The sequence below is a fragment of the Periplaneta americana genome, chromosome 4 (genome assembly GCF_040183065.1).
Source record: "Periplaneta americana isolate PAMFEO1 chromosome 4, P.americana_PAMFEO1_priV1, whole genome shotgun sequence".
NCBI lineage: Eukaryota > Metazoa > Arthropoda > Insecta > Blattodea > Blattidae > Periplaneta > Periplaneta americana.
In genome coordinates, this window is record NC_091120.1 from 24,990,160 (window position 1) to 25,016,492 (window position 26,333).

The 26,333-nt window shown below is 35.5% G+C and overlaps 1 protein-coding gene across 2 annotated transcripts in view; it reads left to right on the plus strand.

Moving 5' to 3' along the window:
• Positions 1-22,526, plus strand: part of LOC138698794 (uncharacterized) — a 38,695-nt gene extending 16,169 nt beyond the window's left edge. For both annotated transcript variants that reach the window (XM_069825021.1, XM_069825022.1), the window contains exons 6-7: positions 11,799-12,072; positions 21,977-22,526. In XM_069825021.1, the coding sequence (XP_069681122.1) occupies positions 11,799-12,058 (260 nt within the window). In that variant the 3' untranslated portion in view covers positions 12,059-12,072; positions 21,977-22,526. The remainder of the gene's footprint in view (positions 1-11,798; positions 12,073-21,976) is intronic.
• The last annotated feature ends 3,807 nt before the right edge of the window (positions 22,527-26,333 follow it).

The following is a 26,333-nucleotide window of genomic DNA, read 5'->3' on the forward strand; positions in this document are numbered from 1 at the left end:
GGAATATTGAGGCCTTTTTCCAAGAATGATAAAAGATTTGTATAATCTCTACAGACAGTACTCACAAGTCATCACTGCAATATAACTTTTGCTTTTAATATATTACATATAATATTTTGCGGACTACCGGGGCTACCGGCGGTAGCCCAAGGAAATTGCAAAAGAAAAAGTTTATAATATAACATAATGTAATAATTTTGTATTACCGTATTAATTTTACCATAGTAATTAAAATTAAAGTAATTGTTAGATTTATATGCGCTCTCTGCTCCCGAAAACAAACAAGTTGTCAAGGCGGCATCGCTGGAGAAACCGCTTGCTACGTGAGGTAGCCTGTGACCGTTTCGCTCACGCTGTCCTTCGCACAACTGCCCGTCCCCCCCGCTCCCTTCTGTTTCCATCGCGCAGTGTAGGCCGGGCGAGTTGCCGCTCTCGTGATCGGTTTCTTCGCAGGCGCGAAGCAGCAATACGCTTAGTACGCTAGCAATTGAATGTGATTGTGTTCTTGCAGTGCATTATTTTAAATCTGTGATTTGTTTGAGTGTCAAGAGTTATATTAATTGTGAATTATTAAGTTTTTAATTTCCCAATTAAGTGATATTGTGAAAAATATGGCAGAACAAGTTTCTGGAGAGGTTTGTGTTGAAAATGACTGTGTAATAGAAGGTTTATTAAAAGTGCCTTTTAACCGTCGTACATAACAACGAGAAAGTTGAAATTGTGAAAATGGAAAGAACAACTCCTCAGTTAAATTTGTCCATGGACGTAAAAGAAAAACAGCGAGAGTACACACGCCATTTCACTTCAACATCATATGGTAAGTGGAATTGGTTGTGTGGTAGTTCTAAACTGTCCAAACTATTTTGCTGGCCATGTTTGTTATTTAGCCGCGAAACTAATGTGTGGTCAAAAGAGGGGTTTTCTAATATGAACTCCCTTCGAACGGCAGTCCTAGAATACGACAAATCAAAAGCTCATATTTGTAGTAGCATGAACTTTGCAAACTTTGGGAAGATAAGAATTGAGTTACAGCTAGATAAGCGAAAAGCTCTACACATCAACCAACACAATGCTCCTGTGAAAAAAAAAATCGGGAGATTTTACTGCATCTTATTAACGCAGTCTGCTTTCTAGGAAAACAAGAATTGGCTTTTCGGGGTCATAACGAGAGTGTGGAATCAGACAATATAGGAAATTATATTGAATATTTAAGTTCCTTAAGTGAATTTGACCATTTACTGGCCAATCATCTTGAGAGTTCAACAGTATATCGTGGTACTTCTCTCACAATTCAGAATGACTTAATATTTGCTATAAGTGGGGCTATGATAAAGAAAATAAAACCTTTTGTGGCCATTGTTGTTGATGAAACAAGTTACTGCTCTAATCAGAGTCAATTGTCCACTGTTTTAAGATACGTCGACAGTACTGCCAATGTTCAAGAACGGTTTATAGGATTCACAAATGTCAGTTCGGACAAAACTGCTGCTGCTTTGTTTCAGCATGTGGAAGGTGTTATAGCAGAATACAATGTCGGCAATAAGTTAATTGCACAGACATACGATGGTGCTTCATTTATGGCGGGAAATATTAATGGCTTAAAAAGAAAAGTTCAAGAAAAGTATCCTCAAGCACTATTTGTCCATTGTTACAGCCATGTTCTCAATTTAGTTTTGCAACAAACTACTTCATCCATTCCAGAATGCCGCCTTTTTTTCAAAACACTGTCGGGTTTAGCTGCATTTTTCTCATCATCTCCTAAAAGATCAGAAAACTCAAGGAATTTATGAACAAGAAACTCCCAAAAGTAGCACCAACTAGATTGAATTTTACATCTCGGCTTGTAAATAGAGTAAAGGAATACAGAGAAAAACGGACTGCTTTCTTTAAAAATATCATTTGTAATGACTCTGAGGAAAACTGGGATGATGCTGTAAATGTGCAGGCTCAAGGATATTTGAATTTTTTCACACAGTTTCAGAATATATTTCTTCTTGAAGTCTATGCTAGAGTGTTCGCACATACAGATGTGCTCTACAATATTCTTCAGACAAAAAGTCTAGACATAGCATACTACTTGCAAGAGGTATCAAAGTTAAAAAAAAAATACTATATCCGTGTTCAGACGTAGTGGGTTTCCGTCCATATGGAGTAATATGGAAAAAAATACTATATCCGAGTTCAGACGTAGTGGGTTTCCGTCCATATGGAGTAATATGGAAAATGAAAATTCTTCAGCCAATACAATTTAACCACCATTAAAGCGAAGAAAAGGAGATGATGAATTGAAATACAGGCAGCTGTACTACAGCATACTAGATCTTATGCACATGGAAATTACTGACAGATTTTCTGATTATGGAAAGCTTCAGTTCACACATCTTCTAGATTCTCAAAAATTTTCTGCTTATAGAGAAAACTTCCCGAATGAGGCACTAAACAAATTATTTCAGTCCTATAACAGTCACTTTGATCAAGTACGTTTGAAAAATGAATTAAGTGTAATATATTCAGCAGAAGTCTTTGATTTTTCGAACAAACCTATCCATGAAATATTATCTGCCATATATGAAAACCAGCTGAACCAAGTTATTCCTGAAGTCCTTAAATTGGCAACATTAATTGTGACAATACCAGCTACGTCAGCATCGGTAGAAAGAACATTTTCTGCGTTGAAGAGAACAAAATCCTACTGTAGATCAACTCATACACAAGAACGTTTATCTGGCTTGGCACTAATATCCATTGAGAAGTCATTTCTACAGAAACTTTGCAAGTGGCCCAACTGTAATTTCAAGGACGAAGTCATCAACGTATTTTCGTCCCAATCAAGACGTCTGGAATTCACATAAATAAGTAAGGAATTTTATTATAGGGATTTTAAAATATATTTTGTGTAATAATAGGGTCAGTGGTAGCCCACACCCTTTAACCAGTATACGCCACTGATTTTTACTAAATATTTAGTAAATTTGTTATATCGATAGCTATACCAAAAATTTAGTGATGAAAATGTTAAAATGTGTGTAAACAAGATGGTGTTTTTAAATGAAATCTTAATAATTTTAATCAATCCTTAAAAATGTTGAAACGCTTCATGGTTTATTAGTCGGTGACCAATCCAAAGATTGGAACTTAAGCTTGCTTTCAGCAGAAAATCTAACATACCCCATACACATTTGCATTTATTAGTTGTCAATAGACTTGTGCCAGCATCCGCGGTTATACAATGAATATAAGTGAATCTTTTTAGTTAAAGTAGTTAAAAGTTTTGTTAGGGGTTATTTTGTTGTTTTTGGGTGAAATCTTAATATCTGTTATGACTTTGTTGTGATTTGAGGCTATAAAATCTTTTATTTTAAACTAGGATTACATACCCTATTATTTTAGATATAAATTATTTTTAACTTAGGTAGTATTATACGATGAAAGAGTAATGGAACGGAGAAAAATTCTCTCCGGCGCCGGGATTTGAACCCGGGTTTTCAGCTCTACGTGCTGATGCTTTATCCACTAAGCCACACCGGATACCCACCCTGGCGCCGGACAGAATCGTCTCAGTTTAAGTTTCAACTCTTGGGTTCCCTCTAGTGGCCGCCCTCTGCACTACGTCATAGATGTCTATGAACGTAGGACTAAAGTCCACACATGTGCTGAGATGCACTCGTTATGAGTGACTAGTTGGCCGGGATCCGACGGAATAAGCGCCGTCTTAAATCACGAAATGATTTACGCATATCATATATATTATTTTAATGTACCGAAGTATACGTGATATTTCCATGGAGATATTCTGCGTCATCATACGATGAAAGAGTAATGGAACGGAATGTGTGGACTTCAGTCCTACGTTCATAGACATCTATGACGTAGTGCAGAGGGCGGCCACTAGAGGGAACTCAAGAGTTGGAACTTAAACTGAGACGATTCTATCCGGCGCCGGGGTGGGTATCCGGTGTGGCTTAGTGGATAAAGCATCAGCACGTAGAGCTGAAAACCCGGCGCCGGAGAGAATTTTTCTCCGTTCCATTACTCTTTCATCGTATGATGACTCAGAATATCTGCATGGAAATATCATGTGTACTTCGGTACATTAAAATAATATATAGGTAGTATTAGTTAAGGTCTTGAAACTTAAAGAATTTGGCGGTATTTTAGTCTTTTTAGAGGAATCTGCCCCTTAATCGAACCTTACCAATATTAATGTATATATACCGCCGTTATAATGAAAATCTTTTTAAGGTTTAAAATTTTCTTAATTTAGTTTGGTAAATTATTTCAGGTCAAGGTGGAGTTTATGTTTTGGTGGAGATGGATTATATTTATATTTATTATTGGGTTATTATTTGAAATTTTATTATGAAATTGGATTTAATTGTAATTTTTTGTAGATTGTAATGGTGATTTTGGCTCTAAAATATGTACACATCGCCCGTCGCTCTTATTATTCATTAATTGAGATAAGTTGTAACATAGTGGTTGTGCCGGCTGGGATGATATTAATTAATACAGATTAAATCTTCAAGTTAAGAATTTCATATATATATATATATATATATATATATATATATATATATATATATATATTTCTGACATTGTTATCATTAGAGAGCGGAATTTAGGCAAAAACCTATTTTTTTCCTTGATACACACAGGCTTGAGAATGAATATTTACATTTTTCATGGAAATAGAGGTGTAAATAAAGGGGTTTTATAGTGCCTAAAATGCCTATTTCGACGTTAGTGCCTGTTTTAAAGTTTTTTTATTTTGCATCATTTTTCGTAAGTATTTACTGTTTTTCTTAACATCCTGTACCGTTTACATTCCAAGACGGATAACAACTTCTTCCTAGCAGTGAACAACACAATAGAGAAGTACCTCCGGGCCACCCCTTCTCATTCTTACAATTTTCAATTCTAAAATTCCAACTTTCAGTTGTCCTGGGTAGCGTAGTCGGTGTAGCGCTGGTCTTCTGTACTCGAGGTTGCAGGTTCGATCCCGGCTCAGGTCAGTAGCATTTAAGTGTGCTTAAATGCGACAGGCTCATGTCAGTAGATTTACTGGCATTTAAAAGAACTCCTGCGGGACAAATTATTATTATTATTATTATTATTATTATTATTATTATTATCATATCTTCTTCTGTCTGTCAGCAATTTAACACAAACTCGCTGGGTTGTACCCGAATAAGCATTCTCTTACATTCCAGACAGATAACAATTCCTTCCTTTTTTCTGAACATTTTTAAGTACAGCAGTGAGCGACACAATAGCTATGATAGGTTCTGATAATCTACTGTGAAGCAAACTATGGAAATGTGATTGGTGAATGAAAAACACTAACTTAAAGACAGAATGTCTTAATTTTGTGTGTGTATGTGTACCCTTGTAAAATGTGAAATGTGTGGAAGTTTCTTTTAATCCTAGAATTTTGCATTAAATAAATGTTGAATCTTATATTAGTGACATTCTTTAACAAAAAAAAAAAAATTTTTTATTTTATAGAGCCTAAATAAAGGAGTTTAAGAGCCTATTTTAGGTGCCTAAAATGCCACTTTCTAGGGCCTATAATTCCGCTCTCTAGTTATCATCTTAAAACTACATAAAATCTTAAAATTATAAATTAGTAAAAGTATATTAAAACTATACGTAATAACTAAAATTAAAGATGACAATGAATTACAAATTGACGAAGAATAATAACTATTTACAATGAACTATATACAGAATGATTCACGAGGATTTACCGAAGCTTATTTTCGAAGACATTCTGAACACGAAATGTTATCTAAACATGCGATGGAATTCTTGTCACTCCAGACGATGACGTACAACGTGCAGGAACATAAGTCCTGAACGTAGTCTTCATTTAAATAGACTGCTCCTGTAATGGATAATAATATTCTTCCCGTACATTTTTAATAACCACCTTTTTAATTTTCCCGCTTTTTAGGTACGTATTTCCATAATGTGCTGGGGTAATCGGTTGCCAGTATATGTAACTCTCTTTTTTCATACAACCTGCAAATGTAATATTACGCAGAAATCAATTGAAACCATTACAACATTGATAATGACATTGGAATATTTTGGCCTTTTCCAAACAAATCTTAAGTAAATACTTTTTAAAGCCTAAGATTTTGTGTGACAGGAAGTTAGATTTCGGGCGTGTTTTTTGTAGTTGCAGGATTGAAAGGTATAATAAGACACTGTTTTGAGTTGCACAACGCTTTATATCCGCGTAATGTGTATTGTATTGTATTGTATTGTATTGTATTGTATTGTATTGTATTGTATTGTATTGTATTGTATTGTATTTATTAACATTCCATGGTATTCATACGTGCTTACAGCTAGAATATGGAACAAGTCAAAAAACTTAATACTATTATAAAATCTTAATTTATAGTCACAGTCTAGATGAAATATATACAGACGAGATTTACAATATAGTCTACTAGTACAACACATAGTTTTAGTATCAATTTCATGAAGTGTTATTGAATGTCATGAATTCACCTACAGAATAGAAGGCGTGAGAAATTAGGTACTTCTTTAATTTGGCCCTAAATAATTTTATGTTTTGAGTTTCATTTTTTATATCGATAGGGAGGCTATTAAAAATTTTTACTGCCATATAACGCACTCCTTTTTGATAGCACGATAGACTTCCGATGGAGTATGAAAGTCATTTTTTTGACGTGTATTTATGCTATGAACTGTTGAATTAGTTACAAAGTTTTCACGATTACATATGAGGAAGACTATTAATGAAAAGATATACTGACAAGCCATGGGCATTATTTGTAGTTTTTTGAAAATAGTCCTACACGATTCCCTAGATTTGGCACCTACTATTATTCTAATTACTCTTTTTTGTAATAGAAATATATTGTTACTATCTGTGGAATTTCCCCAGAATATTATTCCAAAACTCATTACCGAGTGGAAGTATGCAAAGTATATTGTTTTTAAGGTATTGATATTTACTATCTTTTGCATAGATCTAATAGCAAAAACATGCTGAATTTAGTTTGGGGGTAATTTCTTTAATATGATTTTTCCAATTTAACACATTATCGATTTTTAAGCCAAGAAATTTGGTTGTTGTTTCTAATAGGGATCTATTGTTAATTATTGCGCTAGAAATTTGCGACGTTGAATTTGGACTGGATTTAAATTGAATTATGTTAGTTTTATTACAACTTAATACTAATTTATTGACTGAGAACCAGTCACATATTTTGAAGAGACTCTAGCTGACCTTATGCTATATAACATTGACTATTTTTACGTGTTTGCACCGTCTACTTTCTAGCTGTAGGTTCTTGACAAATGATACTAGTCTGTTTACTGCCGTGTGTTTTATGTGTTATTTTATTGCTCAAGTTAACACGTTTTCTAGACATATTTATTGTAGCCGTCAAACATTAACTTTTAGTCCACTTTCCTTTAGAAAAAAATTGAAAGGTAGAGTATTAACAGAATTATGTTACAGTACCAAGAAAACTATAAACATCAGTAACTAAATATTTGTGACATTTTGTAGGAAAGTCATGTTGTACAGCTGTCAAAAAAGTGGTCGCACTCGTGAACAGTTAATGTTTTCCAAGTCCACTTCGGATCACGGTGATGTTACACGATGCTCGCGCTTGTAGAAACAGTTTCGGAACTATGGAGCCATTCGATATCTGCGTCTCGTAGAGTAGCGGTAGAGTGCTCGTTTAATGATCCGACGGTTGTGAATTCGAGTCTTGTTTAAGTTATCATTTAATTTGTTATCATTCTTTGGCAATATAAATAATATTCAAGTTATCGTTTATATGCTGTTATCGTTCTTTAGCGATATAAATAATATTCAAGTTATCATTTATGTCCTTTAGCGATATAAATAATATTCAAGTTATAATTTATATTTTGTTGTGTTCTTTAGCGATATAAATAATATACATTTAATGTTAGATTTGGAAAAATAGAGTTGCATAATACTAGTGTTAGTTTTTTCTTCTTATATTATTAGCCTACATAATACGATGCTGTAACACAATAAAATGAAAAGGAACGACGAGGATTTGAGCCTAAGACGTTGACATCTGATTTCCGACGTTCTTCAAACTGAGCCACGTGGGCACAAGTAAAGAAGAATAATTATATGCAGAAAAATTGGTCCAATCCCCCTCCAAGACGTCCTGATGATTTGTGGAAGCTCGTCCAGGACATGCCCACTCAACTGCAAAATGTGATCGCGATTGGGGAAGATGGACTAAATACTGAATCATGCCTTTTGGTTTGGTTTTTTAACTTTTAATTGTTTGAAGGCAGACGTCAGTACGCTTGTTTTGTTTATGCCACGAAAGATATTTTTGTTGAGTATAAATTTTTCTTTCTTTCTCTCTTTCTTTCTTTCTCTCTTTCTTTCTTTCTTTTTCTTTCTCTTTCTTTCTTTCTTTTTCTTTCTTTCTTTCCTTCTTTTTCTTTCTTTCTTTCTTTCTTTCCATTCGCAGTCATAATGTCATAATAAATGTGTTTAAATGCGACAGGCTCATGTCAGTAGATTTACTGGCATTTAAAAGAACTCCTTCGGGACAAAATTCCGGCACACCGGCGACGTTGATATAACCTCGGCAGTTGCGAGCGTCATTAAATAAACTATAATTTAATTTTTGAAGCAGTTGCAATAGGAAAATATCAGGCCAATGGACGATGTGCTATCTTCAAAGCTCTCTAAAGTCCTTGAACGGAATCCTGGATAGTCGAAGATGAAAGATGTCTGCAGCTCTTCAAAGAGAAGAAATAACTGGAAAATTACCATGGCGACCGAAAGCAGTGGCATCCATGAAGTGTGCACGAATGACCTCGTGTTGTGTGGAGCGAACCTTTTCTCACTTCCAGAAATGTGTTAAGGAACAATAGAAAATGTTTCACAATAAATAATTTCGAATTGTAGGCCTATATGGTTGCTCATTGCAACTGTTGATCTTAAAATAGAAACTGTATTTTGTTTTGTGTGCAATTCTTTACCTAAATATAGAAACTTTGATTTTTATGGCGTGAAGAATGATTTTTGTTCATCATCATCATCATCATCATCATCATCATCATCATCATCATCATCTGCTTTCACGGATTAGGTCTTCGCCTGTTCCGATCTCACATCCGTTCAGTCCAGCGTTTTTTTGGTCTTCCTATTGTCTTCTTCCTCTAGGTCTAATGTCATTACCATCTTCGGTATTCTGTCTTCTGTCATTCTCCCTAGATGTTCCACCCAATTATTTCCATGTTCTTCTATTTGCTGTAGAAGTGGTTGTACTTTTAGTTCCTCTCTAATCTTCTCATTTATGATATGTTCTTCTCGTGTACAACCTTTCACAGCCCGTAGGAAGCTCATTTCATCCGCCTGAATTTTACTCTTTTCTTTTTCCTTCAGGACCCAGGTATCACTTCCATACATCACTACTGGTAATGCCATCGTTGTGTAAAATCTTAGCTGCGTGTCTTTTCTTACTCTATTCCTCAATGTACGTCTTATTGTTCCACAAACATGTTGAAATGTTTGTGTTTTCTTATTTATGTCTCGCTCTTCTTCATAAGTTACATTGCAGCCTAAGTATTGGAAGTGTGAAACCTGTTCTATTACTTTGTCTTCTATTACTATTTTTGTCCTTACTGAGTTCCTTCCCTGGAACGCCATTACTTTAGTTTTAGATTTTGATATTATATTATAATTCTTACATATTTTGTTTAGTTGATAAACTGCTTTTTGTAGCTCGTCCTCGCTGTCAAAAATTAAAACTATATCATCTGCAAAACATAATGCGTTCAATATTTTGTTTCGTCCAATTCTAAAACCGCCATATACTACTTGAAGAGTTCACTGCAAGAATGATGGATGTCACTTTCTTGTCGAAAATGAACCAAGACAGTCAATGCATAGCTTAAGACATACCGAATGTACATAGAGAGTTATATGGCATTAACATTGATAGTCATTGTCCAATAATGATAGGAAAATCACAGTTAAGCTTTGAGCGCTAAGTATTTCAAACTTTCAATTGCTTCTCCTGCAAAATGTATTCCAAATGACATCCATCATTCTTGCAGTGGACTCTTCACTTGTTTTTATTCATCAAGAATTTCGTCCAAATATATATTAAAAAGCGTTGGGGACAGGCTATTATATAGGCTACATCTCTGTTTTAAATCACAGTTCGTTCTAATCTCGCTGTTAACTTTCCATTTATTTCGATTACCATTTTTGTATCTTCATACAAACTTTGAATAGTTTTTATTAAATGTATCGGATATCCTCTTCTTTGCATTATCCTCCAAAGAAAGAGGCGATCTACTTTATCAAAGGCTTTTTCTAAGTCTATAAAAGCTATATGGTTTTCTACGTTAAATTCCCTATGTTTTTCTATAATCTGTTCTTGTACTGCTCTAAATTCAGTAAACAGTTATCTTTAATCGCATAAAAAAGTGTTAGCTGTTCAGATTCATTTGTTACTCATTTTAATGCAAATATTTGTCAGTTTAATATATACTAGCCGTACCCGTGCGCTCCGCTGCACCCGTTAGAAATAAATATAAAGTAATTACATAATTAAAATAGGACGTTTGATCCAGGGAACATTCGTGTTTTATAGAAGGATAAATCGTTTAATATGTTACTTAATTTAAATTGCATCCAAATAATTAAAATGCGATCATTTTGGTTCAGAGACACTCATTTGGTGCAATGACAATTCCTTTACCATGTTTCTTAATTTTTATTACATGCAACCATAGTTTAATGAAGATTGACATCATTTAGATTTAATGTGTATATTTTATTTTACTTGTTATAGGTTTCCATTGAATTATGGTAATAACTTAATTTTAACCCTTGTTTTCAGTAAATGGCGCTTGGCCCACTATGGTTCTGAACCCTTCAAATAACTTAAATTATATTATATTATATTATATTATATTATATTATATTATATTATATTATATCAGAAGTTACTGTAATAACATTATAGCATTATGTCCATCTAGAGAAACTACACTTTCCAATGGTGAAATAATAATTAATTATACAAATCGGTTAATTTAGCTTCCGATATTACTTCATACAAACACAGAAACATTCTCTGTAGGCTATCTTTCATAGCTTTCGATTGTTGCTGTCCAAGGCCCCTTATAGACGAAGTCATTTGTTTTTTAATTCATTACACGGCCTTAGATGGCAGTTATTTTAATTTTAAAACTCATTTATCTCATTAAATATCAGTCCTATCAAACTTTTGTGTAGAATAAAATTTATCGCAAATTATTTTTAAAGAAACTTTTGTTCTGTAACATTTTTCACAAAAATCAATAATAAGCGAGATAATTCGATTTAATTCAGTCCCCCTTATAACCCCCCTTTTAAATAATATATTTTGAATGCCATATAGCCTAAAATGTAAGTTACAACGAACTTAATTTATATTCAAATTTTCATCGAAATCCGTTCAGGCGTGAAAAGGTAACAAACATACAGACAGACAGACATAGAAACAAAAATTTCAAAAAAACGATTTTCGGTTTCAGGGTGGTTAATTATATATGTTAGGACCAATTATTTTTGGAAAATCGAAAATTACCAGAAAAATTTCGGCTACAGATTTATTATTAGTATAGATACCGTGTGGATTAAAGAAATAAAATCCTAAAAAGGGCTAAACCATCTCTTTTATAAAGCATATTGATGATTATAAAATCCTTAAAATCCGAATCGTAGTTATTAGTATTATTTGAAAGTGTTCAATGCTGCGCAGGCGTGAACAGCTACTTCCATTTAGTGGCTCACAGCTACTACAAGCAGCTCAGGGCTGTTTCCCCAATCGTCTCAACATCCAGACAATCTTCAGTCCTGTCGACGAAGCTGGATCCCGCGCAGAGGATAACGCCACTCACAGAGTACCTGCTGCAAGTTCCCAGTCTGTCGCCGTACAAGAAGATGCCCACGGCGGCGGGAGCCATCCCAGGTTCCGAGCACTTCGGGTCCGTGGTGTCCTGCAACCATCCGGACACATGAAGAAGCCTGCTGAGGTTAGAGCATTCCATTATTCTTCTGTGAAAATACAATTTTTAGATACATATCGGTACCTAAGCCTTGAAGACCTTGGTCTTCTTGCAATGAGTCAAGTGAATATTTCACTATGCATCTTGATCACACAACTTTTAACACTCTATCACTTCGGAATATGTATTATATGTCTTTCTCGTGTTAAATATTACTGTACCTGGTTAACATGTTTCGGTCTGTTATTGACCATCTTCAGAAGTGGTTCTTGCTGGTCTTGGCGCCTTTTATTTTGTTTCCTGTGGGGGTGTGTTTGTATAGTGTAATGTGGAGCCAAAGAGTGTGTGTGTTCTGAAATTGAGTTGTGAGTTACAAAGAAGAGCTAAGCACAATCAAATACATAGCACAAGAAAACGGATACAACCCCAACATAATTACTTACTTACTTACTTACAAATGGCTTTTAAGGAACCCGAAGGTTCATTGCCGCCCTCACATAAGCCCGCCATCGGTCCCTATCCTGAGCAAGATTAATCCAGTCTCTATCATCATATCCCACCTCCCTCAAATCCATTTTAATATTATCCTCCCATCTACGTCTCGGCCTCCCTAAAGGTCTCTTTCCCTCCGGCCTCCCAACTAACACTCTATATGCATTTCTGGATTCGCCCATACGTGCTACATGCCCTGCCCATCTCAAACGTCTGGATTTAATGTTCCTAATTATGTGAGGTGAAGAATACAATGCGTGCAGTTATGTGTTGTGTAACTTTCTCCATTCTCCTGTAACTTCATCCCGCTTAGCCCCAAATATTTTCCTAAGCACCTTATTCTCAAACACCCTTAACCTATGTTCCTCTCTCAGAGTGAGAGTCCAAGTTTCACAACCATACAGAACAACCGGTAATATAACTGTTTTATAAATTCTAACTTTCAGATTTTTGGACAGCAGACTGGATGATAAGAGCTTCTCAACCGAATAATAACACGCATTTCCCATATTTATTCTGCGTTTAATTTCCTCCCGAGTGTCATTTATATTATTGTTACTGTTGCTCCAAGATATTTGAATGTTTCCACCTCTTCGAAGGATAAATCTCCAATTTTTATATTTCCATTTCGTACAATATTCTGGTCACGAGACATAATCATATACTTTGTCTTTTCGGGATTTACTTCCAAACCGATCGCTTTACTTGCTTCAAGTAAAATTTTCCGTGTTTTCCCTAATCGTTTGTGTATTTTCTCCTAACATATTCACGTCATCCGCATAGACAAGAAGCTGATGTAACCCGTTCAATTCCAAACCCTGCCTGTTATCCTGAATTTTCCTAATTGCATATTCTAAAGCGAAGTTAAAAAGTAAAGGTGATAGTGCATCTCCCTGCTTTAGCCCGCAGTAAATTGGAAATGCATCAGATAGAAACTGACCTATACGGACTCTGCTGTATATTTCACTGAGACACATTTTAATTAATCGAACTAGTTTCTTGGGAATACCAAATTCAATAAGAATATCATATAATACTTCCCTCTTAACCGAGTCATAACCCCAACATAATAGACAACATAATACGAAAGACAAAACATAATCACAAAAAAAACATAAGAATACAACACAAACACAAGAACACAAAAATACATCACACTAACATACGAAAACAAAAACACACAAGATTACACCCTCATTCAATAAATTAAATTACAACATCTCATACAGAACAAATAATACTCTACAAAAACATCTCAACACACAAACAAATAAATACAACCACACAGGCGTATACAAACTCAAATGTAACACCTGCAATAACTTCTACATAGGACATACAGGCAGATCATTTCTAACACGATACAAGGAACACATCACAGCCATAACAAAATTACAAAACACTTCCACATATGCAGAACACATCACAAATGCTAACCACACCTACAGAGACATCAACACAGACATGGAAATTCTACACATCCAACCAAAAAACCAGAAACTAAACACACTAGAACAATGCGAAATATACAGACACACAAAAACACATCCAAATTAAATTCTCAACACACAACTCAATTTCAGAACACACACACTCTTTGACTCCACATTACACTGCACAAACACACCCCCATAGGATACAAAATAACAGGCGCCAAGACCAGCAACAACCAGTTCTGAAGATGGTCAATAACAGACCGAAACATGTTAACCAGGTACAGTAATATTTAACACGAGAAAGACATATAATACATATTCTGAATACTTCAGGTTAATATACACCATGGTTACAAATTATTAGTGGACAATTTCAAAAGGCTATATTTTCACCGATACTGAACATAAATACATGATCTTACCACCATTTGAAAGAGGGGAGTTTGAAGTTTTATACTTACCTTAGGTGTACTCGATGTGAGTCCCACGTGTAATACGGCAGACGTCCAGGCAGTGATCCCATTCTTGCCAAACCCGTTCAAGCATGTCTTGTGTGACATTCCTGATTGCTGTGTTACTCCGGACTTCCGTATGCCAATGTGGAGGGGCTCCGTCTTGTTGAAAAATGAATCTCTGTTTCTCATCGTCTGTCAGTTATGGAATTACCAAATTTGTATAAATCAACACCTACCAGGTAGATGGATTGTCGTGCAACGGACGCAGACATGACCACCCCGTTCACCGGATTTCACAGTGTGTGATTTCTTTCTGTGGGGTTTCATAAAGGACAATGTTTCATTTCTTCACTTCCAGCGACGTTGGCAGAATTGAGGAGGCGCATTAACACAGCAATCAGGAACGTCACACAAGACAAGCTTGAGAAAGTTGGCAAGAATGGGATCACCGCCTGGACGTCTGTCGTATTACACATGGGGCTCACATCGAGTGTATCTAAGGTCAGTATAAAACGTCAAACGTCCCTCTTTCAAGTGGTGGTAAGATTATGTATTTATGTTCAATATTGGTGAAAATATAGCCTTCTGAAATCGTCCAAAAATTTGTAACCGCTTTTTATTTTATCTCTTTAGTGTGAAATGCTTAAGTTATTATGTTTTTACTTTGAAAACTGCTATAAATATTGTATATAACGGTTTATTTTGAGCTAGATGTTATTTATTTATAATTGAAAATTGAGACGTTCTCCGGAACAAGAACTTAACTAGAAAACATTGTATTCAAGATACAGAGAATCAATCCTCAGCGTAGTTAAAGAGATATGAGGTATGTTGCCATGTTACTGGTAGAGAAGATATAGCGCTTCTTTATTCAACTTAGCTATATGATTTTTGCTATCTCAGTTACTCATTTACGCGTGGGCTTCTTGAACCTCGTACCAGTAGCCATGCCATCTTCCTATGAATGATTTTTAATGCCCCATAGTGTTGGAAATGCCGTTAAATAAAGAATTAATAGTTTAAAATTAATTTATTTCAAGTTTCATATTCAAAACGCTTAAAGGATATGGATGAAGTATATAGTGTATCCAGAAGAAAAGGTCAATATTCAGGGAAATCATAGTATCGATCTTTTGAACAAAAGAGTTCACATGAATATGTAGTCGATGCAGAACGCTTGTCGGATAGTATTGTAACCTTTTTATTAATATTATTTAATGTTATTTCTTGCTCAAGTGACAAAGATTTTACAATACTTTCTGAAATGTTTCACTATTCATCTCAATAAAAATGTCATGTCATGCAAGATGACGTGTTGCTCATACCGCGAATTTTAAACATATGTTGTTAGTCTCTTACAGGAGACGCCGGGACTGAGGACATTAAATTTGTAATTGCGGATTGTCGATCATTATTCATATTGCACCATTAGTATTAAAGCGCAATTATTAGCAGATTAAGCAATGAAATAATTGCTTTTATTTACTATTGTTAGTAAAGTGAGTTATTGTTTCATATAATTAAATTTCATACACATTACAGCACAATCACAGTCTAGTATATACAGTCACGAAGCTCAATACGTAGTAAATATGCATCCATAGACACTAGGATCGCTAATATCGCGTCATTACAGACAATGCGAAATAGTACCGGCACAGTCTATTGTTCCTAGCACCCTCACAACACAAGCTTCGTGACTATATATACGAGACTGTGGTACAGTTAATTAGAAAATTGCAAATAAACAAGAAATATTGCTTTAAAATGACGAAAAAGGCATTTATTGTTGAATTAGTAAGAAACACCTTAAAAAAGGCAAAATAGGCAAAATAAAAATTGGCCCTATCACTTTGATTTACCCCAAATCACATACCTACGAAAATAATTATTTACTTCCATCCAGTAAAAAAAGGCATTTTAACAAACATCAGGGCTCTAACAACATATCTACCACCTGTGTGGTGTAGGGGTCAGCATGCTGGTCTCTTAAGTAGAGGGCCCGGGTTCGATTCCCGGTCGGGTTGAATTTCCTGGTTGAGGTTTTTCAGGGTTTTCCTTCAACCGGAAGGCAAATGCTAGGATATTCGGGCCACAACATCCCTGAATATCACCGGCCTCATTCATCACCAAAATCATATTCATAACAAATCAGTAATATATATATATATACAGTCGCCATCTAGTTCACAACGATAGAACCAGTCTCAACAATAGTACACAGGCCTTCGGATTTCAACCAAAGATTAACTCGCGATATGACCAAAGATGTTAAAGCGAATATAAATAACAGAATAGTAATATACGTTACAAGAGCGGTATGTTGACGTTTTCATGGTCGAGGAAAAGATTGAAAAAGCGAAACGTAGTTGAGCTTTTTTAATTTCCGAGAACATGTAAACAGACATACCGCTCGTGTATCGTACATTATTTTGTGCGAAGATCGTTTATTACATACCTGAAAGACGAATTTCTAATTAGTTGCAATGAAATCTCCATCTTGGTTTCTGTTTAATGACGGCAACTTTAGAAAACAAAAATATATATACTCCAGCAGGCCGTGATATACGTCTGTCTTTTTTTTCCCCCCAGTCTATAAATGCGAACTTAAAACAAACGGCAAGGTTATGTAATGATTCATTTTTTCATTTTAATATTTTAATAATATTATTTATATAACATATTGCAGTAATATCATCGGCATCTGGAGTCTTGTTGATTTTTTCACGGCTTCCTTAATGTTACTTGTATCAGGAATACAATAGCTTTCGTGGAGTAGTAGACTTTACTTAATTTTTGCAAATATTTAAAAACAATAATTAATAGTGCAATTTAGGTGAAATTGCAGTGGTAAGTTTCCAATTTATAATTATTAGTATGTTAAACGTCTCTAAAAATAATATGTTAAAAGCCTAAAGCAGTAAAATGAATGTCGCGCTTAAGCGGTAAGAAGAGGGAAATTGTTATGTATGTTACGTTGGGAATACTGAATGTGGTATTTCACACTTACCGCGTATTGGTTCTGTGCGGAAAACAAGCAAATACGCACGATCTCGCACAAAAAAATAACATATCAACTGTGTATGTAAACAAGTTTCCATGACAGTGCATGGCCACCTAGAAGTGCCTACATCAACAACTTAAAATTGAAGATACAATACAGATAAAGCTTTACATTGAAACAGTTCCATCTCCAAAACCGTTCGGTATGAGCCACATAATATTTATATGCATTGTTTATTCAAAATGACAGTTACTTCGATTTCCCAGAATATTTGCATTTCCTTCTGGCACACCCTATATAGAGATGCTTCAGCTTTTATTAGCAGAGTATATTATTCGACTTCAGCTTGTTGAGAAATTTGGATCATCGATCTTAGAGTTTCCGTGAGCAGTATAGAATAGAAGAACATGTTAGATTACTTTGATAAAGACGTCAAGGTGAAGGCCGCTAATTTGAGAAAGTGGACGCCACAATGCAAGGTACACAACAGTCGTAAACAAAAGCAACAATACCTGAATAGGATAATAATCTCCGATAATGTTTCAGCAGTATTAGTTTTACTTTTCTTTGATATCGTACTTCACAATACTACATCCTGCATAACAACTTCGCTTCGTTCAATATTCCGGACTTGGCACAAGTCCGAGATCGGAGTGTTACGATATGATTACAGCAACGCGTTGCAAACATGATGCATAAAATTAAGCGTGGAGAGACCTTTTCGTCTGTATAGCGTGACAAAGACTAAACGCAATACTGTGTTTTACTATTTCATTGCACGATATGTAGAGGGGAAATCTATGATGCTGCAAACAATAGGATATATTTTTGAGATTTTCACAAATTTACACATTTAGAATCCTCGATACCGAAAAAATAATTTTTAGATGTCTGTCTGCTTTTCATCTGTCTCACGGCATTTGAATGAGGAAATTCAGAAACCCCACATGTACACTAAACCAAATTTCTCAGGAGAAACAAAAAACTGTACAGATATTGTTGTGTTGGGATTTGAAAATTTATTTTTTATGTATACTTATGTATGGATAAGTAGAAGCATACACACAAAACCCAGATACTCTGGGTCAAATAGTAACGAAGAAAATAAACATATTTAATGTACGTGCGGGTTTTCTGAAATTCTTTGGCGCAATTAAAATACTTTTCAGATTAACTGGAGTATATTTCCTTCTTTAATGTTTTATACAATAATTAGCCTACAATGATGTAAATTAACAGTCAACCTATTGTGTCTTTGTCACATACATACATACATTAATTAATTAATTCATTCATTCTGTTCTGCCCAAGGGCAGGTCTTTCACTGCAAACCCAGCTTTCTCTAGTCTTTCCTATTATCTGCCTTCCTCTTTGTCTCCGTATGTGATCCATATATCTTAATGTCGTCTATCATTTGAATGGGTTATTCATGAAAGGGCCTAAGTCATTATGTTGTGAAAATGAGTTTGTAATGTAATAACTGCTCTTTGGGTGTAGATACATCGATTTAGATATGATGAGAGTAAGTTTCACACTCTAAATGCTTTGTAGAATTCATGATACAATTTTTATTTCAGCCTTCATTTCAAAATTTCGGCTTATAAGCAGTTTTTCTTTAATTGCTAACAAGTATTCAAGACTTAGGCCCTTTCATAAATAACCCATTCATTTGATACTTTCTTCTGCCCCGAACTCTTCTCCCGTTCACCATTCCTTCCAGTTCATCCTTCAGTAGGCAGTTTATTCTCAACCAATGACCCAGCCAATTACTTTTCCTATTTCTGATCAGTTTCAGCATCATTCTTTCTTCATCCACTCTTTCCAACACAGCTTTATTTCTTATTCTGTCTGTCCATTTCACACGTTTCCTTCTCCATATCCACATTTCAAGTGCTTCTAGTCGTTTCTCTTCACTTCGTCGTAATGTCCATGTTTTTGCTTCCATACAATGCTACAATCCATACAAAGCACTTTACTAGTCTCTTCTTTAGTTCTTTCTCCAGAGATCCGCATAAAATGCTCCTTTTTCTATTAAAAGCCTCCTTTGCCATTGCTATCCTCCTTTTGACTTCCTGGCAGCAGCTCATGTTACTGCTTATGGTACACCCCAAGCATTTGAAGCTGTTCACTTGCTCTACTACCTCATTTAGAATCTGCAAGTTTAACGTCTGTACTTTTCTTCCTATGACCATGGTCTTCGTCTTGTTGGCATTTATCTTCATCCCATACTGCTCACAGCTGTCATTATTTAGCTCCAGTAGCATATCCCTTAGTATCATCTCCTCTTCTGCTAACAACGCCATATCATCTGCAAATCTTACACACTTTATTCTTCTTCCTCCTACTATATAGAACATATTTATATCATCTTCGCCTGGAAGGTACGATTTGAATTTCAGTAGATCTACTATTTTCTTTCGGTTTATAGGGACACTCCCTTGGTATGCAAAGGTTGTAGCCAATCTGGAAAATGTAGAAACTCCACATGTGTACAAGATATGGGGTTTCTGCTTGAATGGAGATATTCGCACATTTCACATTGGGAGTGGACACGTGTGCTTTCTGTTTGTAACAATGCGTCTACATCTGAAAAGCACAAAATGCATGTAATCTCGACTTTCATAAAAAGCCGACATGTGAAGTTTCTGAATTTCCTGATTCATTTCTGGTTGATCTTTCAGTACGAGTTAAAATTCTTTGTCTGTAAGATTAAGCCGACATTTGGAGTTTCTGAATTTCCTGATTCATTTCTATTTGATCTTTCAGTACGAGTTAAAATTCTTTGTCTGTAAGATTACTTTAAAAACACGAAATTAAGTCTGAACACAATATCCTGTCTTAGGCCCTATACAGAAATGTTCTTCTTCTTCACGTCAGGTATTAGGCGGTTTGCCTGTTCCGTCCTCACTTTTCCGCCTTATCTTCATCTGTCCTCGGGCGTCCAATATTTCTTATCCTTTGTGATTCGTAATTATCTATAACCAATGGCATTCTTCCTGCATTCATACGGTTCATATGTCATATCCAACCTTTTCTATTCTCTATTATTCATTTATTTATTTATTTATTTACTTATTTACTTATTTACTTATTTATTTAATTATTTATTTATTTATGTATGTATTTACTTATGTATTTATTTACTTCTTTCTTTATTTATGTATTTATTTATTTATTTATTTATGTATTTATTTACTTATTTATTTATTAACTTATTTGCTTATTTATTTATTTAGTTATTTGTGTATTTATTTATGTTTTTATGTATGTATGTATGTATTTATTTACTTACTTATTTATTTACTTATTTACTTATTTATTTATTTATTTATTTATTTATTTATTTATTTCCAATGACAGGTACTGAGATTTACATCTTTGACCTAAACACAACTTTAATATAAAAAATAAAATAAAATAAAATATAATAAAATAAAAGACATAGAATGCAAAAGGAGAAGAAAATGACCTTCATTGTCTCATTAAGTTCCTCGCCTCCGAGTATCGGTCACACTCTTTCACTTTGGTTAAGATTGGACAGCGAAGTAGGTGGTCCCTGTTCACATCTTCTTGTAGATTACATAAGGTACATTTTGGGTCTGGTAGTAAGCCAAAACGCTGGAGGTGTTGAGCTAGGTACTCATGCCCCATACATAAGCGGAACTTTGCGATTGCTTCATTTCTCGGTCTGTTATCTTCTTATTCATTTCTTATTTATATTATTTATTTATTTATTTATTTATTTATTTATTTATTTATTATTTTTGCTAATAATCGTAACATAAAATATAATATATACAGAAAAACTTTAGCTCGCCCCTGAAAGAGCAGAACTCGTGCTCAGGGGCGGATTCCTGAATTGAATATTATTTCTTGTATATTAAGTTCTTCCCTTAAGTAATTTTATTGTTTTGTATGAGGTCTCTTCTCGTACATCCTTTGATTTTCCTCAGAAATTTCATCTCTGCTGCTTGTATTTTACTTTCATCTTTTTTCTTTTAAAATCCAAGTCTCGCTGCCATACATCAACGTCGGAACAGCCAATACTTTGTAAAATTTTAGCTTTGTTTCTTTCCCTGCCTTGTTCTGTAATGTCCTCGTGATTATCCCGCATACTTTTTTATTTTCTACATAATTGTCGACAAAGAAGCTTATATCGCTTCCTAAATAATTAAAGTGAGTTACTTGCGCCAAACATGTTCCTTCACTGCTTATTTTTGATCGAATGAGTGGCACAGTTTGTAGAGCCCTGGCCTTTTGTGCCTGAGGTTGCGGGTTCGATGCCGGGCCAGATCGATAGCACTTAAGTGTGCTTAAATGCGACAGGCTCATGTTATTAGATTTACTGGTATGTAAAGGAACTCCAGCGGGACAAAATTCCGGCACTCCGGCGACGCTGATATAACCTCGGCAGTTGCGAGCGTCGTTAAATAAACCATAATTTGTAACAGCTAGCGCAGTCTACAGAGGCGGAACACGGCTTACAAACAAAGCTATTTCATTTCCAAGTGTGCGTGTGCCATAGTATTCTTCGTTATTTGCAGGTGCTGCATTCTTCGCTCTGAAATGAATCATGCATGCCTTCCTCTTCCGGAAGTCTCCCATGGAAAGTGGAACAGAAACGGGCGGTGGCAGCTACCTGAAGATAGTTGAGTGCGGCTTCGTCAGCTCTTGTGGACCGCTTCAACTCATCACGTCACAAAATCTCGCGACATATCGCTAGCGATGCTGGAGAAGTTCAGTTGAAGTATAAATTCTTCGCTATTACGAAGGCAATTGCATTTATGGGCAAATCGTAATATAGCGAACGTAGAAGCTCCGCCCACGACCCCTTCCACTTTCTCTCTACTAGCTCACCAGACACTCTACGTGATAGGCGAGTGTTGTGTCGAATACACATTTCATGTGGGTGGGGATAACTTCCCCTACTGGCGTTCGCTATATTGCGATTTATCCGCATTCATAACTGGTGATGTTCGGCAGATACTATCTATTCTATTATAGGTTTCGAAAACACGAAACTTGAAACCAAAGGCAATAACTTGAAATATAGGCTACTGCACTGCTGAGAACGCTTTCATCGTTCTTATTGAAATCACTGCAATTCGAAAAGAGCCTCCAGGTTTTAATGTTGCTGGTGTTATCGTTCAAGAAGACGTTAATCTGAAGTGAAATCAGACGCTTATGAGGGCTTCGCATTGTATCGATTTGGATTAATTTATGGTCCAACCAAGTTATACCTATACGGGGTGGAAATGAAGTAATCCTGCAGATTGGAAGGGACGATAGGGTACATAAATGAACTGTATTACGTTTTGTGATTAAATACATTGTTAATTAGAGAATTAAAAATCTGGCTAACAACTCCTCTCTCTTCTCGTAATACAGATGTAAGAGGTCAACGAACTCAGGTCCGTCTCCCTAGGTCAGCGGTGACCAAAGCGGGTGTCGTGATTACATCGTGTAATCACAGTCATTCAAACGGGTACGAGGAGTTTCCTGTACATTACTGTGTTTTTCATTCATGTACTGAAGGCAAGCAGTGGCGGTATCATGTCGCTCTACAAACTCAGTCTCTACAAGCAGTAAGAGATGGTTTCGTAAAGAATGAGAACTTTTTTGATGTTCTGTCGGACAAAATGTAATATGTTTACTTTGCTCAACGGTTCAATTAGGAGTATATAGAAACATTAATTGCCACGCTGAATAATGTATTATTATTATTATTATTATTATTATTATTATTATTATTATTATTATTATTATTATTATTATTACTGACGTCTAAATATGTATTTCTATAATTCTTCTGTACATACATGAATATTGATATTTTTAGATCTTCTCCCTAGAAGGATAAAATTATTAGATTTTGTCTCAATTTTAATCTTCTTAATCTTTAGATGAGGGTAACTATTTATTACTTATTCATTTAATAATAATATTGTAGAAGAGCTGATCCAATATTATGTGCCAACGAACTGTTAAACGCCAGGAATTGACATGTCTTAAATCATAGGCAGGAAGAGAAAGATGAGATAAATAATTGGAAGGAAGTCAGCTACCTAATGGGGTTTGAAATATCTCGTGCTCTAAAGCCTTTTAATAGAACAGAATTCAGAATTTCTCAAAAGAGTAATGATTAAAATAGCTTAAATAATTTGTCCATAAGAAGTTTTTATTTTTGAAAAACTACGAATTTCTCGACCAAGTATCGGGAGAAGAATTTAGAAAATTCCTGATTATATTCAAGAGGAAGGTTAATAAAAGAAGCAAGAAAAATCGTATATTATTCACGGCTCTTGATGACAGCAGTGACATTACTGATACAGCAAAGCTTGAGATTTTTATCCGCGGAATTGATCAAGATGTTAGTACAGGAACCACCACTGGTTGTAGTTTTCCTCCGTCTCCTTACTTCATAGGCTGTCTGTCGCATGTAATCACTGCAGCTCGAGTTTTGTCACCGCTGCCCTAGGTGAACTAATCCCACTTCACTGTCTGGCTGCGATGTTGCAATCTGCTCGCATGGTTCAGTGGCTTCAAATTAGTGGTTTTTAATTAAATTTACACGGAAACTGTCCACGCTATTGAAATACGCCAGAGGGATTAATGATTCTTTATTAGATTATGTATCGATATGGACGAATATCACGATCCTACTTGCAATAGTTATCAAATAACATGGTCTTGAACATTTGGGGAAAAAATTCCTAAGAAAACTATGAACTTCCCACCAATATGGTATTACACTTTTTTTTGTTACATATAACTGAGGGCGGATGTTGATGAAAAGTCATCTTCTTATTTTTCACATTAGGACGATGCCTATTAATATAGAAATCCTTTCTATGTTAATATCAACGTAAAAATGAATTTCTTATATTACATTTTTTGCATTTTTCGGCGTTTTTGAACTAATAGGTCATTTTTATATTTCTCTGCATTTTTTGGTCATTTTTAACACTTTGAAGAACTTTTAGATCATTTGGAATGTATTTTACTTTCTTCTTTACCGATAGGTCTGTTAAATCGTTTTCTAACCAAATAGGTCAGTAGTAATTACCTGCTGAAAAAGTGAATAACAGTGAAGTTTGAGTTTTATAGTTTGGAACAGACTGTAAAGGCCATCCCTCATTACACTGAAGGCTTCACGTCATACAACGGAAGTAATATAAAACGCTTGACAGCAGCTTAGTTTAAGTGAGGACTTTAACCGCTACTGTTCCTTTGGTACGAGGGTGTCTTTAGAATTTATGTTTGTAAGGTGGGGGGCAAACTTTCACCGTATCCTGGACAGGACGTTGTGTCCCCATGGAAGGAAAGGGACAGTATTTTTAACACAAAGATTGCAAGAATGCAAGCTGCACCCACAATCTCTTTTGTCATTCACACTCCCCCATCTGGAAGATCCGGTAACAAAAGTGAAGAACGGAAGGAGGAGGACACGGAGAATGAAGGCACTGATATAGACCACCACCGATTGAAACACATTGTAAACCCTCATTAAAATCCATAATTTTCCCTTAAAACCTTCATTTTTTTTTGCATATCCTTTTCCTTTATCTTAGCTAAATTCCAGGAAGTTGCTTCCTCTCTCCGAGATTTGCAGGGCAGTCATTGAAACAAGGTGACTAATTTTTAAGAAGTTGTGGTGCGAGTACTTTGAATAATAACTCAGGGACAAAAAAACCGGACACTTTAATATTTGCTGGTATTTTGCAAAACATTATCTTCTCATACAATATTATGGTAGCCATCTATTGTTATGGAGACGTGTATACATTGTTGATTGTTTTTTGTTTTATAAACAAGCCTTTACAACCAAATATTCCAATTTTGCTTTCGGAGTCTCAGCTATAGCAATTTTGTCTCAACCATTTTGTGCTTCATTATCGTTATCATTCGCTATTTGTTTTTTTTTTTTACATTTTCTGAGTTTAAATGGGGTTGTAACATTTGTCTTAAAACAAGATGCGACCTGAAGATGTGGCTCGAGCTGTAGCCCTTTACGATGATGGACGCAGTGTACGTTACATTGCAAATATGAATATGGCTAGAAGCACAACCCATGGTGCCATAAAACGGTATAGAGAGACCCTAGAATATACCAGAAGACCAGGTTCGGGTCGTCCAAGAGCTACAAATCCAAATGAAGACACGTATATGGTGTTGATAGTTCTTAAGGAGCGCAACGTGCCAGCTACTAGTGAAGCCCAGCAATTTGTTAACATGCATGGACGCCCAATTTCGGCCAAAACAGTTAGAAGGAGATTGAAAGCAAGTGGACTGATATCAAGTAGACCTGCAGGATGCATCGAGTTGAACGACTGCGTTTTGCAAATGATCACAGGGATTGGAGAAATGGACAGTGGAGCTGTGTTCTGTTCACCGATGAGTCCCATTTCAATCTGTGCTCACCTGATGGACGTGAAAGAGTTTGGAGAAGGAGGGGAGAACGATTTTCACAGTGTTGCATTTCCGAAAATGTGCCGTATGGAGGTGGTGGAGTGATGGTTTGGGCAGGAGTGTGTACGGATGCTCGTACAGAGTTGGTTTTTGTTGAAAATAGAAGACTAACAGCTGATAGGTATATAAATGAATGTTTGGCTGATCATGTTGTGCCATTTGGCCAATTTGTAGGCGATAATTTTGTTTTAATGCATGATAATGCACGGCCGCATATTGCCCATGCGGTCGGAGATTATCTCCAAGAAGTGGGAATCCATGTTCTTCCATGGCCAGCAAGGAGTCCAGACATGAACCCAATTGAACACGTGTGGGACATGCTGGGACGGCGTGTTAAGAATAGACGACCGAGACCAGAATCGTTACAACAGTTGGGGTGAGCACTTGGCGAAGAATGGGAACTTATTCCTCAAGAAGACATTGCTAACCAAA